At 45.7% G+C, this 17299-nt stretch overlaps 1 protein-coding gene and 1 non-coding gene across 2 annotated transcripts in view; both read right to left on the bottom strand.

Moving 5' to 3' along the window:
- The window catches only part of LOC143923644 (uncharacterized), a 32570-nt gene extending 16335 nt beyond the window's left edge, over nucleotides 1-16235 (bottom strand). Inside the window, exons 1-7 of the mRNA XM_077447451.1 lie at nucleotides 15856-16235; nucleotides 13940-14051; nucleotides 13506-13599; nucleotides 10947-11001; nucleotides 10667-10807; nucleotides 3489-3649; nucleotides 1419-1517 (exon numbers count right to left, since the gene is read on the bottom strand). Of these exons, the coding sequence (XP_077303577.1) occupies nucleotides 1419-1517; nucleotides 3489-3649; nucleotides 10667-10807; nucleotides 10947-11001; nucleotides 13506-13599; nucleotides 13940-14051; nucleotides 15856-15973 (780 nt within the window). The 5' untranslated portion in view covers nucleotides 15974-16235. The remainder of the gene's footprint in view (nucleotides 1-1418; nucleotides 1518-3488; nucleotides 3650-10666; nucleotides 10808-10946; nucleotides 11002-13505; nucleotides 13600-13939; nucleotides 14052-15855) is intronic.
- LOC143925766 (5S ribosomal RNA) lies at nucleotides 8839-8957 on the bottom strand. The gene has a single exon (XR_013262044.1). It is a non-coding gene; the product is annotated as a 5S ribosomal RNA (ribosomal RNA).
- Nucleotides 16236-17299: the final 1064 nt, after the last annotated feature.

Genomic DNA, 17299 nt, shown 5'->3' with positions numbered 1-17299 from the left:
AAAGATGCATATAATTAACTATTAGCAAGGCGCTTAGGTCCCGTCAAAGGGATCAGTTGCCCTCATGTCATGTGACCAGACCGGAGTGCCCTGCAAATAGGCAAGTACATGAATCTATTTTCATCTATGCAGGGCTCCCTGTATGTACCTCAAAGTTACATTTTCAAGTTTAAAGTGGAAGTCCATGCTAAAACAAAAATCCCTGCATCCATAGACGCCCACGATTTAACACTAACCTAGCTAACCCTGTTAAAAAAAATAAAAAATAATAACACATACCATTTTGAAGCCGATCTGACCCGATCTCCAGAGGACACGTACGACAATGGCTGTGAAATGAATGAGGATTGACGTCACCCACAGAGTTACTATGGGGCTTCCATTGTTGGACGTGTCCTCTGCACCCGCCCACACAGCGAAGCCGTGGCTACCAGCTCAGCTTGGGATCAGAGCTTCTGTCGTTGGAGATCGGGTCGGATCAGCATTAAAAAAAAAAAAAAAAAAGTTATGTATACTGATGTTTTCTTTACAGGGCTAGATGGGTTCGTGTTAGATCGTGGGTGTCTATAGATGCGGGGATTTTAGTTTTAGCATGGACTTCCACTTTAACACAAAAAAAAAAAAAAAATACTCTAAAAACAACTCAGGCCAGATATAGGACACAAATGAATGCATGCCTGTAATCATCATTGCATTATAAAAATTATTTCTGTAATGCAAGTACCTAAATTTGACTTGGTACTAACCTCTGGCCATTCCTGCACAGCAAAGCTAAGACTAGGATTAAGGAGCTAATCATCTGTGCTGCAAATCTGATGTGCCAAGAAGCACGCGGGTAGGAGGAGAGGGTGACAGAGATGAGCTCTACTTCTGTCATTGCCCAAAATACTGGTTGAGGGAGACCTATTAAGGACCTATTCATTAAGAGAGCATTCTGTGGCAATAAAATGAAGATATCCCATTTGTTATGAATGGGCTGCCATCGCACCACAATGGATGAAAAGACGCACATAATCCTGTATTATTAACGGATTGCGCCACAAAACCTACTGTAGAGTGCATTGGGGTGCCATTCACAATAAATGGCACCACGCACAGTTCAGGTGCCTTGCAGACACACATGTTTTTACCACCCGTAACTGCGTTACTTAACTGCATAAAAGAAAAAAAAACAAAAGTCAGGTTTTCTGCTGTACCAGAAAATCCTCCAGACTGGCAATATTCCATATGTGTGTCATTGGTGAGATGTTCTCCTGACACTGAAAATCAATCTACTGTCACCTGCAGGGCAAATACATTTCCAGAATTCTTTAACGTGTTTGCTTTAATGGTTGAGTACACATAACAGCAGAATTAGGGATCAGTGCCAATGAAGCCGGCTGGCACTCGAGTGACAACGTCCTGCAGCAGCTTCTCACCTTGTTGGGGTTGGGGATGTATATCGTTGGCATGTCGAAGCCGCATTTGTTCAGCCCGGGTCTCTTGCACAGCTCCTGTACGATCTGCATCAGCACCCTCTGGAAGGCAAAGTAATAAAAACAAAGTGTATCTGTGGGCTACAGCGGGTTCTCCAAATGTTTTAAACAGAGGGCCAGTTTACTGTACTTTAGACTTTTTTTTAATTTAAAACAAAAGTTTGAGTTTTGTACAAAAGTTATACAGGACAACTGTACAATGTAATGTTTATAATGGAAAGTCTCACGACGAAGATGACGACGAAGACGAAGAAGACGGACGACGACGAAGAAGAAGACGAAGAAGAAGACGAAGAAGAAGACGAATATATAGACATACCAACAATATAGGAAAAACAGGTTAGACTGTACCAATATGTGAAGTGTCAAACAGACTAGGAGATGCAAGTTGAAGAGGATTGTAACCATCTAGCCCAGATTTTAATTATAATTGCCCGGACACCCTCTATTTATGTAAATCACCTTTTTGTAAGGTAAAGTGTTATTAATTTCAGCAAGCAAGGCAACTAGTGTAGGGACCTGTCCTTCGGATTGTGGCCATTGGGAGTAGAAAAGGTTCCGGACGTCAGTGGTAAAAAACAATGCCCCATTTTTGATGTCAGTGGGAGGAATTGTGTCCCATAGTTGCCTTCATTGGGAGAAAAGGCGTCCCATTTTTGGTGTCAGTTGGAGAAATTGTGCTCCATCATTGGTATAACTGGAAGGAATTGTGCCCCATCATTAGTGTCATTGGGAGGAATTGTCACATCATCTGTGTCATTAGGGGAAATTGTGCTGTTTCATTGGAGTCAGTGGATGAAATAGTATCAGTGGATGAAATAGTGCTGCAAGGGCCAGATAAAAGCAAGCAGAGGGCCACAGTTTTGAGGCCACTGGGCTAGAGGACCAAGCTAAGGGGAAAGGGGCCTTGAAAACAACCCCCCTAAAAAATTAAAACTGAAACAAAAGCACCTTGCAAAAACAGTACGTTAGTAATACTTACCTGTCCCACTGCCAGTAATGCCAATACTCACTCTTGCAAACTTGGCATGTTCAGCACAAAACCTTCCAAAAGCATTTTTTTCACTCCCAAGTCTGCCCACCGTCATGTGACCTTTGCCAGCATATCTTCTGACAATCCAGCGCTTCTGTTTGAGCCCACTGCTGACCAGTCTTGTTACTGCCCCTCATTGTGATGTCATCACACTGGTGTAATCTTTTTTTAGAGCGGACCTAGGAGGTCATCCTCTGAGGTACAGTCAATGTCAACATCACTGAGGTGGGCACCTAAATGTAGATTGTTATTTGTGGGCTTTATTTAAAGAGTGCAGCACTTAGCTAGAAAAGGGTGGATCTAAACTTTAAAATGGGCATAAAGGCCGAAGGTTCTTTTTTACCTTTATGCATTCTATGGTTAAAAAAAAAAAAAAAAAAAACACTTGTGTGCAGCAGCGCCCCTCAACACTTACCTGAGCCCGATCTCAATCCAGCGATGTGCAGGAGAGCAAAGGCTCTTCCAGCTCTCTCCCTCAATGGCTCAGAGACAGCAGTGAGTAGAGAGCGGGGCTCAGAAGCGAGCATGCACAAGTTACCCCATAGCAAGCAGCTTGCTTTGGGGGCACACAGCAGGGAGACAGTGCCAGGAGCACCAGCTGGGGACTTAATAAAAGGAGGATCAGGGCTGCTCTGTGCAAGACCATTGCACAGAGCAGGTAAGTATATAATGTCATTTTATGCATCTTTATTTTCCCTTTAACACCCAACAATGCCCAAACATCACCAACGAGGTGTATACAACATCCAGGGAATCTACCCCAGATTGTGCCGTTGGAAATTTCTTACAAATGTTGACACACGACATGTTCTCTTTTTTATTTGTGCACAAAAAAAAAAAAAAAAAAACCCACACACAAACACACTCCCCATAGAAAGAAAACAATATTTTCTTGGATAGATGTTTTGAACTTGTTCACATCACACACGGGCAGCTTAGCAATAAAACAAGATAACGGTTGGTAGGGGTTCCTGCGATACCTGGCGGTCGCTCTCTCCTCCGGCCTCGTCCGCTTTGCTCAGGTAGAAGCGCAGTTTATCGCCGTGCTTTTCGTTGATCTTCTCCACGATGTCCAGGGTGCGTTTACACAGTGCCTGACCCATAGGGTCAAAGAAAACTAGAACCAGGTCACACAGCTCTCCTAAAAAGAACAGAAACACACATCAATTATTTTCCTTTGTTTCTATAGGTGAATACTTTTAATGTAAAATAGAATTTTATATTTTATTCCCTTATGTGTTGTACTTTTTCTGAGCAGTTTTAGTCCAGATGCGCCTACACGCCTTGCAGTACATGTTTTTTGTGTTCTCAGAGTTTACAGCAATGATTCTCAGCTCCAGTCCTCAGGTACCTCCCACAACAGGTCATGTTTTCAAGATTTCCCTGAGATGAAAACGGCTGTGGCAATTACTTAAGCCCCATACAAACTATCAGATTGTCTGCTGATTTTTTCCATCAGATTTACCAAAACCATATAATATGAGGTCAAACGTTAGGGGTTTCAATGTGTATGCAATCAGGCAGGCCCTTGTATTACATGGTTTTGGTAAACCTGAAGGAAAAAAATCAGCAGACAATCTGATAGTGTGTATGGGGCTTAAGGCAGTAAAACTGATCAAATCACCTGTGAAAAATAGTGGCAAGCCGGAAAACATAACCTGTTGGGGGGGGGGTATGTCATTCTGGGACACGTCATAGGTCCCAAAAGGCTGCGGGATTATTCAAAAAAAGCACATGAGAAGTGGGGAGCTGGCTATGAAGCTGCAAGGAGTCACAGCTGGCTTCCCACAGTTAACAAGCCGGCACCCTGGGAACAAAGACCAGCAAAGGACTGGCCTGGGTGAAGACGGTGCTAGATCCCTGGACAGGCAAGGGCCCTTTTATTAAAAGTCAGAAGCTACAGTATTTGTAGCTGAAGACTTACATTCGGGTAAAGAACCTCTTTAAAAGGATAAGTTCACTTTTTAGAAAAAAAAAATGGAGTTACGTACCGGTAACATCCTTTTCCAGGAGTCTTTCAGGACAGCCACCTTTGAGAGACACTGGCTCCTCCCCTCTTAGGAAACACCGCCTTCATTTTCATGATTTAAGCCTCCTCCTCCCTTCGTTCCTCAGTTCTTCCAGAGTACCTCCGGCCAACTGGGGAGACACAAGAACACGTTAAACAAATAAACTTTTAGTCTTACCTGACGGTCTCATGTGATGAGTTCCCGATGATCTGCAAAAAACCTGGGTGGGAACCGGTGCTGTCCTGAAAGACTCCTGGAAAAGGATGTTACCGGTATGTAACTCCATTTTTCCCCAATCGTCTTTCAGGACAGCCACCTTTGAGAGGATAAGCGAGTACCTTGTCTTAGGGTGGGACCTACTGCTTGCAGCACCTTGTGACCAAAGGGCTTGGTCTTTGGCTGAGAGAAGATCCAATCTATAGCGCTTCACGAACGTAGAAAACTTGAACCACGTTGCGGCTCTACAGATCTGTTCAGGAGACGCACCCGCCCACTTTGTCTGCGGAGTTGCCGCTGTCCTGCCTGAGTTTGCTTTAATTCTAACTGGAGGCTTTAATACCCCAACCACGCAAATCTGCCCAATGGCTGACCTTAACCATCTGGTTAGCGTACGTCTAAAGGCTTTGGAACCCTTCCTAGCCCTTGGAAGTAACACAAAAAGTAAATCAGACTTCCTGAACTGACTTTGTGCAACCAAAATAATGAAGGACACATCTTCTAACGTCCAATAAGATGTGTTCCTGTTCTCTCACTGGTTTTGAACGAAAAATAGGCAGCATAATCTCTCGGACTCTGAGGATTAGAGACTACCATTAGGTAAAAAGGCCAGAATGGTCTTAAAAACTGAATGGTCTGGAAAGGGAGTGCCCTAACAGAAAGGGTTTCGAGTTTACTCACTTTCCTTGCCGTAGTGATCGCCACAAAAAAACTGTTTTGAGAGTAATCAACCATAACAAGCCAGATTCCAAATTGCTGAAAAGGTTCTTTGTGAGAACCTGTAAAACTAATGAGTGACCCCGACAGGGGAGGGGATGACCAAAGGCTTGGTCTTTGCCTACTTAAGGCTCTAAGAACCTTACTATACCAAGGTCTAATATTAAATGCCCTTCCAGGAATACGCTAAAAGCGAAAACCTGACTCTTCAATGTTTATGGGGCTAAACCTTTATCTGCCCCTGACTGCAGGAACTCTAGAACGGCTACAAGGCTGTTCACATTGAAGGAGTTCTCTGAGCACCAGCTGTTGAACCGCCTCCATACCTTCAAGAAAATGGTCTGAGTTTCTATTTACCTGCAATTCAGAAGAGTGGCTATTAAACAGTCTGAGACCCCTTTGCCCTTCGGCAATTCCTTCTCAGTAGCCAAGCTGCAAGAATCCACCTGGGGACCGCAGATTGGACCCTGGGAAAGGAGACACTCTTAGACCGGGAAAACCCGGGGGGGTTCCACTGACAGGCCCTTCAGAATGGAGAACCACGGCCTCCTGGGCCCAAGAGGTGTGATTAGAAAACAGGTAGTAATCTCCACCTGAAAACTTCCCTGACCCTGCAGGAATCAGAACGGGAGGGGAGAAAGCATAGCACTTAGAGAAACCCCAACTCTGTGCTTTAGTGTGTCTGCTCCCGACCTCCCCTGTTCATGGAACAGGAGATGGCTTCCTTTGCGTTTTCCCTTGAGAAAAAAAAAGTCTATCCAAGGAATCCCCCAACTCTGGGTGATCCATTCGAAAAACCTCCTGCTTGAGAACCTGGTTGCTCTGAGGAAATCTAATATTAGAATTTGCTCTCCTTTCAAACAGATCACTGGAAAGACAGGATTTTAATATTCGGCCCATCTGAGGATGGCCTTCGCTAGGACCCATAAGGATCCGCTCCAGGAGTCCCCGTCCTGTCGACGTAAGCCACTGCCAAGGGATTGTTTCCATGACTCTTACATGAAGTCTCCAGAGAACTCTCTGAAAGGTCCTGAGAACCAGATCTACTGTTCTCAACTCCCTCTAATTTGAGGATCTCTTAGATTCCTTCCTCTCCCAGGTACCCTGTACCAAACAGGAGTCTAGGTGTGTACCCCAACCTAAGCCGTTCGTATCGGTTGTAACCACCCTGGATACTGGCAAACTCCATTCTAGGTCTTGTAACAAACGTGCTCCCTTTCCCAAAGGGACCTCTTTACCCGAGTTGGAACCGAAACCAAAAAGTACCAAGACCCCTGACTGTGGTCCCAAACCTTCAAGATAAATAGTTTGCAGAGGACGGTAACATGACCCCGTCCACTGAACTGCTAGGAGCGTGGCTGTCAGTAAACTCAACCTGCCTGAGTTTTTGACGGTTGCCCTGGAGAAACAACAGTGCTTTGTCTATCTTCTGGATCTTCTCCAAGGAGGGAAGACCTTTTGTTCTGTTGAGCCCAGCACCTACCCCAGGAAGGTGACCCCCTGGTAAGGAATTTAAGTTGGGTTTCTCTAGGTTCAGAGGCCAACCCAGGCTCACCAACAGGTCTTTTGTTACCTGTGGACCCCAAATCGACTGCGCCAGAGAAGGTACAAACAGGAGAAGATCGTCAAGACACATGATCACCGAGACTCCCCTGAGACGCAGGAATGCCAGAACTTCTACCATCACTTTGGTGAAGATACGAGGAGGAAAGGGATAGCCCAAAAGGGAAGTGTTTTGAACTGAAGGTGTAGCACCCCTACAGAAGTTATCACTGCCAGCCTAAGGAAACGCTGGTGGTTCTCTGCGATGGGAATATGCAGGTATGCATCCTTACTATCCTGAAACAGTTTTGGTGGAAGAGGTGCCCTCACCCAGTGACCAAAACCAACGAAAGCCATCTGTAGGTGACTAAGACACACAGACGCTTCAGGATGAGCCTGAATTTTCCAAAGGCTTGTGAACCACAAAAATGTGAGAATAGGAGCCCTTCCTATCTATCCTGCTGGGACCTGTATTACCACTTCCTGTTCCTCTAACTCCTGAAGAGGAAAGAAGGGCACATTTTGGCAGCTCAGTGACAAGGAGTCTCAAACAGGGGGGAGTTCTGAAAACTCCAAACGGTAACCTCTTCTGATGATCCTCATCACAAACTAATTGGAGGTGATCATCTCCCACTGGGGGAGGAAGGCCCCTTTTTTATACATTTCCTCTTAAGGGAAACGGCCTTTATCTTATCAGCCGTGCGATCTCGCACTGCTTCAAGACCTGGCCAAAAACAGCAGGTCTCCAGTAAAAAAGGATTACACAGAGCTTTTGCATTGGACGCCTTGACCCCCTGCCATGTCTTCAGCCTTAAGGCCCTCCAGGCTGAGTTGGTCAGAGCCGAAGATCTTGCATACATTCGCCTGGATTGAATCGAAGCAGCGTATGCCAACTCCTTAAGCAGCGTGGGAAAGGAGGATAGAAAGTCTCCTCTGCCGTCATTGCTTCATGCATTAATCTGGCTAAGCCGACACTTCATATTATGAGCCACCCCTGTGGCCGCTATGGCAGGCTTAGATATTTTCTTAAGAGAAAAAAACCCATGCATCCTTCAGAAGTGAGTCCATCATTTCAAACCATAGGGTCTGAAAGTATTCCCATGTCCCGAGGACAGGTCAGTATGCCTGGACATCTGAAGAAAGGTAGCCTCTAACCTGGGAGATTCTATTCCAGACAAGAGCTTCCTCTTCCGCCCAAGGAAACCTTTGTTTTAATGCACCAGAAAAGAAAGGTTTTCCTTTCGGGACCCCGCCATTTCTGATGGCATCGATCAAGACGTCATGAACCGGGAACACCCACTTCCCCCAGGCCCTAGTACATCTGATCGTGGGGTGACAATGCCTTCTTTTTCTCTTGTATGCCTAAAGTGGTATGAATAGCTCCCAAGAGCTTATCCACTTCATCCAGGGGGGAAGTTTACATCGTGAGGTTCTTTTGGGTTCCCCACCCAAGCCCTCACCATCAGATTCCCTTGAGAGTCTGAGACGGCACTGTCAACTTCTTCCTCAACTTCCTCTCTGGAACCCTCTAGACTCTCCCTTAACCTGCAGGAGGAACATCCATCGGGTTAGGTGGAACACTCTGCTGTGCTGGTGAAAGAGTGCTCTGGAGCTGAGGCCACTGGAACTTTCACAGAAGCCGCCAGATATGCACCGTGTTCTGCTGCCTGTTTCCTGATGGCACTCAAACAGGGACCTGAACCCTGAACCCTTAGGTTAAAGGTCTGACTGAGCTATCCGGTGCTTCAATACACTCTTTACCAAGTGCCCTGAACCAGGGGTTCCCCCAAAGAGGCTCTATATGAAGGACGCTCCCTCCTAGAACCAAGGGGAGATTTGCTCATGTCCCCTACGGCACCTGGTATTCCCAGGCGGTCTCCCAACCAGGTACTAACCAGGCCCGACCCTGCTTAGCATCCGAGATCAGATGAGATCGAGCGCATTCAGGGCGATGTGGCCGTAGGCTTCTGAGACAGAGATAAAAGGGCAGCATAAAATCCTAAAAAAAGAAACACCAGCACTACTTAAGGGGTGCCCTCCCCTAGGATCAATCTCCATCTGGATCCCAGACGCACTGCCCTTCCCCCCCGACCACCTAGGGGGAAAAAACACCAGTGGAGCTACTGGTTGTAAGGTAAGGGAACCCCTCGCCAGGGCTTTTACCTTTGAGTGGCTGGTGCCGTTACTCCTGGAGCTCCTGAAGCCACTGCTTCGGACATTCTCCTGTTGAGGAAGAGTGGTACGAACGTGCCTCCAAAAGCTACCTGTGCAACTTAGAAGAGAGGCTGCACCAGCCGAACGCTTGGTCCTCCTTCCGTCCGTGTCCGGAACCGGAAGACGCGGGTTCAACGAAGACGTCCGCCCCCACCAGAACTGACGTCGCCCGTCATCTGGTCCGGCCTCCAGCTCCAAGCCGACTGCAAACACAGGGGGACCTAGGACGTCCTGTTGCAGCGCCCCACTGGGCGAAAACGAATGGATGGACCTCCCTAAAACTTCCTGCTTTCCCCAAGCGAAGATTAGAGTGCGTGTAAAAAAGGTCAGTACAGAGTTCAGCTCCCCAGCCGACCGGACTGCCTATCCCGTTGAAGTACCCTCCTGCGGGCGAACGAAGGGATGAACCTCTAAAGACTTCCTGCTTTCCCCAAGCGAAGTTTAGAGTGTATGGACAGTCCAAAAATTCAGCTTACCAGCTGGCCGGACTGCCGAAAGTAGACCGATAGACGATCGGACTGCCGAGTGGGGCCAGAGCTCCGCTCGGATAGCTTCAGTCTCTCCAACTGATTCAGCTAAGGTTCGTTAGCGGTGTCTCCCCACCGGAGGAAACACCATAACTGAGGAACGAAGGGAGGAGGAGGCTTAAATCATGAAAATGAAGGCGGTGTTTCCTAAGAGGGGAGGAGCCAGTGTCTCTCAAAGGTGGCTGTCCTGAAAGACGATTGGGGAAAATATAATAAATGTAATTTTTTGTAATTAAATAAATAGCTGTGTGTTGAGTTATTTTGAGGGGACAGCAAATTTACACTGTTATACAAGCTGTACACTCACTACTTTACATTGTAGACAAGCGTCATTTCTTCAGTGTTGTCACATGAAAAGATATACAAAAATATTTACAAAACTGTGAGGGGTGTACTCACTCCTGTGAGATACTGTATATTATTAATGTCTGATACCACCCTCCTGCTATGTATCCTGCCTGACCTATGTAAAAAAGATCTGCAATCTAAATGAAAATCTAATGAGCTCCTAACTTCCTGTTTGAATCAATGCTGCTGTCTCTGAAAACTCAAATGCTGCTATCAGCCCTGCTTGAGTTCTCCCATGCTGGACTACAGAACACCCCTCTTATGTAATAGGGAGGAGAAGAGGGGAGGTGTTATGTCGTCCCACAGGGGAGAACTCACGCAGGGATGACAACAGCATTTGGGGATTTCAGTGCAGCAGAGACAAATGTTGTCAACCTCCTACAGGAAGTTAGCCCACTGGATTTCTGGCAGGATAAAGAGATCCTTTTCTGTACTTGTAGTATCAGTACAGAGACACATATGGTGAAAATGTGCATCTATTGCAGAGATGTATTGGATTTTTTTTTTTTTTTTTTTTTTTTTTTTTTTTACGCCCCGCTATACATTTTATTGTCACCCTATAACGGTTCTTCAGTATTCACTGACCTAACCACAGGAGGGCATTGTTCACATCAAAGGGGTACTTCATGTCTCCATCTACCAGTCCCGGACTGTCCACAAAGGTGACGAGACTGAACTTCTTCTGGCGTGACGTGGAGATCTCAGTGCAGAGGTATTCAGATACGCCTGCAGGGGAGAAGAGCCAGAATATTAAAAAGGAGGATGGAGAAGACAAACCTGCTGAGCAAGTCCTTGTCACCACCGAGCAAATTATATCTGGAATGAAAGGAAGGTCAGCCAACTGATATGAAGGAAGGTCACTCACCTTGGAAAGACTGCAGAGGTTTGAAGTGAGGATACAGGTGAAGGGTGGCATCTCCCTGTGCAAATAAACAGAAGATGTAGAACAAGCTGAGCCAATATAAGTGAGATACACACCCTGATAAAAACACGTCTTACTCAAATATAGAAATGCACTGAATTGGGTGGAATTCTACATAGGGCAACGCTAGGTCTTCTGAGGGCCACACCTACTGGACTTCATTTCTAGAGAACAGATTAAACAACTCTGGCAATTATTAAAGAAATTATTTTTTTCTCCCAGGGAAGGGGCCCTAAAGACCTTTACTATACTACCGAACTGTAAAATTAGAGAAGCATAGCTCTATAAACCAGAGAAGAGCTGGGGCCACATTCAGTTTAATTCTTATGCCCCGTAAAACACGACCGGACTTTCCACCAACAAAACCGTGGAATTTTGTCCGAAGGATGTTGGCTCAAACTTGTCTTGCATACACACAGTCACACAAATGTTGGCCAACAATTCCGAACGTGAGAATGCGGTGACGTACAAGACGTACAACGAGCCAAGAAAAAGGAAGTTCAATAGCCAGTGCGGCTCCTCCTGCTTGATTCCTAACATGCGTGGAATTTTGTGAGACGGCCTTGTGTACGCACGATCAGACTTTCCGACAACAAAGTTTTGCTGGCGGAAAATTTGAGAACCTGCTCGCAAACATTTGTTGGCAGAAAGTCCGACAACAAATGTCCGATGGAGCGTACACACGGTCGGGCTTTCCGACAGCAAGCTCACATCCAACATTTCCTGTCGGAAAATATGCGGCATTACACTACAAAAAAAAAAAAGGTCCAAACAGAGGAGGAAGACAGTGGGGGAGTGAGAGGGTTGGCAGAGAAGGCCAGCAAGAGAGGGAGCGAGCAGATCTGCAGAGGAAGGACCGAGCAACAAAGTTCCAGAAGAGGGAGCGAGTGAAAAACTTGGCTGGGGAGGGAACAAGTAAAGAGGACCAGTAGAGGGCGGGAGCGAGTGAGAGTGCTGGCAGAGGGAGTGAGCGAGTAAGAGGGCCAGCAGAGAAGGGAGTGAGCGGGTCGGAAGAGAAGGGACAAAGACTGAGTGCCAGCAGACAAGGGAATGAGCGATTAAGCATGTCAGCAGAGGAGAGCGCGCGAGGGGGCCCAGCAGAGGAGGGAACGAGTGAGCAGGTTGGCAGAGGAAGGAACAAGGGAGAGGGCCGGCAGAGGAGGGAGCGAGTGAGAGAGACACACCCCCCCCCCCCCCAAAAAGAAAAGGAGGTTGGCAGAGAAGCAAGAGAGAGCCACACAACCCCACCCCCCCAAAAAAGAAAAGGAGGTTGGCAGAGGAGCGAGTGAAAGAGAGCCACACAACCCCCCCCCAAAAAGAAAAGGAGGTTGGCAGAGGAGCGAGTGAGAGCCACACAACCCCCCCCCCCCCAAAAGAAAAGGAGGTTGGCAGAGGAGCGAGTGAGAGCCACACAAACCCACCCCCCCAAATAAAAGGAGGTTGGCAGAGGAGCGAGAGAGCACAAAGTCCAGCAGGAGAGGGAGTAAGTGAGCGGGTTGGCAGAAGGAGGAGTGAGCGGAAAAAGTGCCTTCAGAGGAGCGAGCAAACAGGCCAGCATAAGGAGGGAGCAAAAGGGCCAACAGCGGAGGGAACAAGTGAGTGGGTCATCAGAGAAAGAAGGAGGTGGGCTGACAGAGAAGGGAGCAAACAAGAGGGCCACATACACACCCACCTCCCCCCCCCCCCCCCCAAAAAAAAAAAAAAAAAAGACAGACCTGCTGTAAATTGTCCCTTTCATTTCCTAAGTTGTACAATCTTTTTCAGATTTAGAATATAAAGTAGACCTGTGCTTCGCCCACTCAGAGCCAAGTATGCAAAAGCATGTGACAGCTCTAAGCCAATCATGTGAGGTCTATGGCTCCAGCTACTCATACCTTACACCAGGGGGTCTCAAACTGGCAGCCCTCCAGCTGTTGCAAAACTACAAGTCCCATGAGGCATTGCAAGGCTGACAGTTACAAGCATGACTCCCACAGGCAGAGGCATGATGGGACTTGTAGTTTTGCAATAGCTGGAGGCTCGGCAGTTTGAGACCCCTGCCTTACACAGACCCTTTCTTTTTCTTTCTCTCCCACGGCCGAGCGGATGGGGGAAAGAAGGGGAACTATTGTGTGTTGTGGGAGGTTTGTATGACTGCGGACCTGTTGGCTTGTTCTACCTGGATAAAGCAAAGATTCCCTCTACATAGCCGACGTTGATCTATATACTAAAGCAGCTGCAAGATGAAACAAAGCTTGCAATGGGAGTCCCTGCACTATAAACCAATGACAGGGAGAGGGAGGGTATAGGAAGGAGCATGCTCAGACTGGACAGGTGGTGGGGGTGATATGAAGAACTGTCGTGTTATAAACCATCCCCCACCTGCTCTGGTGTTGTACAGTGAAGATGGCGGAGATGACGGCACTGCATGAATTCTCTACATACATCTCATCCATTCACCCAACCATTGTCCTGCAATGAGACATCACCATGTAAAGCCGCCCCGTCCCTCCAATCACTTACAGTCAGCGTCTCCCTCTTGCGGCCGCTGGTGATGAAGGTGAACCCCTGCGTTTCGATGGCGACCCCCGTCCTCTGGATATGCTCCTCAATGTACCTGAAGAAAAAATAAAATGGATGGACACAGATCAGCATTTCCTCATAAAAAGGCAAAATGTTTCCACCAAGAACCAGACTAGGCATTTCTCAGGTGAGTGATAGCACCCCCCTGTGGTGGGTTATCACAGCACACAAGCCGAGTCCATCCATCAGACATGAAATGTGATTGGATGACATGGAGTGCGGTAAAGCTCTGTGTATCAAACTATTGTCGTGTCCCCCCCCCCTCCCTCTACTCTTCCCTGATGGAGAGGAAGAATCTAACCACTAGAGGGCATCACTGCGCCTCACACCCCAGTGACTGATGGACTACAAATCCCAGAAACCCCAGATCTCACCAATTAATGAAGCTGCTCTTCCCGGCAGAGTGATTTCCCATCAACATCACCGTGATCTTCTTACGGGGAGGGAGGAAGGTGACACCCAGGTGGGCGGCCAGAGAGATGAGACCTGCAGAGAAAGATGGAGGGGAGGGGGAGGGGTCACCATTGTATATACAGCATGTCACAAAAGTCAGTACACCCCTCATATTTTATTCATGTGACAACACTGAAGAAATGACACTTGTCTACAATGTAAAGTAGTGAGTGTACAGCTTGTATAACAGTGTAAATTTGCTGTCCCCTCAAAATAACTCAACACACAGCCATTAATGTCTAAACCGCTTGCAACAAAAGTGAGTACACCCCTAAGTGAAAATGTCCAAATTGGGCCCAAAGTGTCAATATTTTGTGTGGCCACCATTATTTTCCAGCACTGCCTTAACCCTCTTGGGCATGGAGGTCACCAGAGCTTCACAGGTTTCCACTGCAGTCCTCTTCCCCTCCTCCATGATGGCATCACAGAGCTGGTGGATGTTGGAGGATGTCCCACATCTTGGTCTCATCAGACCACAGGACATGGTTCCAGTAATCCATGTCTTTAGACTGCTTGTCTTCAGAAAACTGTTTGCGGGCTTTCTTGTGCATCATCTTTAGAAGAGGCTTCCTTCTGCAGACCAATTTGATGCAGTGTGCGGCGTATGGTCTGAGCACTGACAGGCTGACCCCCCACCCCTTCAACCTCTGCAGCAATGCTGGCAGCACTCATACGTCTATTTCCCAAAGACAACCTCCGGATATGACGCTGAGCATGTGAACTTCATTGGTTGACCATGACGAGGCCTGTTCTGAGTGGAACCTGTCCTGTTAAACCGCTGTATGGTCTTGGCCACTGTGCTGCAGCTCAGTTTCAGGGTCTTGGCAATCTTCTTATAGCCTAGGCCAGTGATGGTGAACCTTGGCACCCCAGATGTTTTGGAACTACATTTCCCATGATGCTCTGGCACCTTGCATTGTAGTGGAGCATCATGGGAAATGTAGTTCCAAAACATCTGGGGTGCCAAGGTTCGCCATCACTGGCCTAGGCCATCTTTATGTAGAGCAACAATTCTTTTTTTTCAGATCCTCAGAGAGTTCTTTGCCATGAGGTGCCATGTTGAACTTCCAGTGACCAGTATGAGAGTGATAACACCAAATTTAACACACCTGCTCACCATTAACACCTGAGACCTTGTAACACCATCAAGTCACATGACATCGGGGAGGGAAAGTGGCTAATTTTGCCAAATTTGACACTTTTGACCCAATTTGGACATTTTCACTTAGGTGTGTACTCACTTTTGTTGCCAGCGGTTTAGACATTAATGGCTGTGTGTTGAGTTATTTTGAGGGGACAGCAAATTTACACTGTTATACAAGCTGTACACTCACTATTTTGTCAGGCTGTACATTGTATATAGATAGGGGGGGGGGGGGGGACTGTACATTGTATATAGATGGAGGGTGTACATTGTATATAGATGGGGGGGCTGTACATTGTATATAGATGGGGGGTGTACATTGTATATAGATGGGGGGTGTACATTGTATATAGATGGGGGGGGCTGTACATTGTATATAGATGGAGGGTGTACATTGTATATAAATGGGGGGGGGGCTGTACATTGTATATAGATGGAGGGTGTACATTGTATATAAATGGGGGGGGGGGCTGTACATTGTATATAGATGGAGGGTGTACATTGTATATAGATGGGGGGGGCTGTACATTGTATATAGATGGGGGGGGCTGTACATTGTATATAGATGGAGGGTGTACATTGTATATAAATGGGGGGGGGGGGGGGCTGTACATTGTATATAGATGGAGGGGTGTACATTGTATATAGATGGAGGGGTGTACATTGTATATAGATATAGGGGTTTGGTCTCACCATTGTCAGGCTCGGTGTACAGGTTGTGACAGTCTCTCAGGATTTTCTCATTCACGGACACGGCTCCTGACATAGACTCGGCATTAGCCGCCGCTCGAACCTTCACTTTCCCCGACATCTTCTCCGGTAAGGTTGAAGGCGCCGCGCTGCCTGCTGGGAATTGTAGTCCTCCTCGCTCCGATACAACCGCAGATCACAGACACTCAGCGCTCAGGAGAACTACACTTCCCGGCATGCGACGTGTCCTAACCAGAGACGTGTCAGGGTCAGTGGGTTCGTGTTGGGGATAGCACTTCCGTATAAGCTGGAAGTAGCGGAAACGCCATATTTGTTAAGGGCAAAGTTGATATTGTTCATCGAAAGAGGGAAAGGGGACCGAATGGGCGCTAATTGGAGCGTTTTGTACTCCAAAATGACGCAGAAGTGGCTCTCTATCGGGATGTATGGGTGGCTTTTGAGGCAATAGTAGGAAGAAGGGAACCCCTGAGGTGGGCGGGGTCTCTCCTAATGAGGGCACTGTAGGTTCCGCCCGTTAGGATGATGTGATTTGCTGATAAGCTTGTGACTTACAAGCTACTGTCCAATCAGAGCTCGCCATAAGACCAGCGCGGTCACTTTGAACTACTGGAGGTGAGTCCACGTCTACCAATGTTTTTAATTGATAGACTTTTTTTTTCTTTTTATCATTTGTCTTTATTTTAATATTTTCAAATTTTTCAAGACACAATTGTTATTTACTTTTTATCTTTTGTATTTATTACTTTTAAATTTATATTTTTAAAAACCATATTTATTTAATTGTCTTTATCATTTTGCATTTTTTTCTTCAGTCTTAATTTTTTCAAACAGTGCTTTTATTTACGGTACTTTTTACTTTTTTATCACTTGTTTTTATATTTAGATTTTTTTTAACACTTTTTTACTAATTTATTTCATTCAATTTTGCTTTTTATAACAGTATTTATATTATATCTTTTTATTTATTTTTTATTTTGTTTATCATTTGTATTTATTTAATTACATTTAAAATTTTGAACACTATTTTTATTTGTTTTTTTACTTGTTTTATCACTGTATTTTTATTTTTTTCAAACTTTTTAAAATTGTTTTATTTGTATATATGTTATTAAATCTTAATTAAAAAAAAACAATATTTTTGTTTTTGTTTATTTTTTTTTATTTTTACTTTTTTTATTATTTGTATTTATTTGATTAGATTTTTTAGTTTTTAAATACTATTTTTTTTTATATCTTTTGCATTTAGATTTCGATTTTTTAAACACTTTTTTTATATTTTTCATTGTTTTTATCATTTATATTTATGTTATTAAATCTTCATTTTTTTTAAAAACAATATTTGTATTTATTTGTTTTTTTCTTCTTTTAAATTTTGTTTATCATTTGTATTTATTTGATTTGATTTTAGTTTTTGAATGCTATTTTA

Source organism: Lithobates pipiens, unplaced genomic scaffold (genome assembly GCF_037356315.1).
Source record: "Lithobates pipiens isolate NorthernLeopardFrog02 unplaced genomic scaffold, aLitPip1_a1.2 Scaffold_22, whole genome shotgun sequence".
In the NCBI taxonomy this organism is placed as follows: domain Eukaryota; kingdom Metazoa; phylum Chordata; class Amphibia; order Anura; family Ranidae; genus Lithobates; species Lithobates pipiens.
The sequence above is the reverse complement of the archived record's forward strand: the minus strand, read 5'-3'. Positions and strand labels throughout refer to the sequence as shown.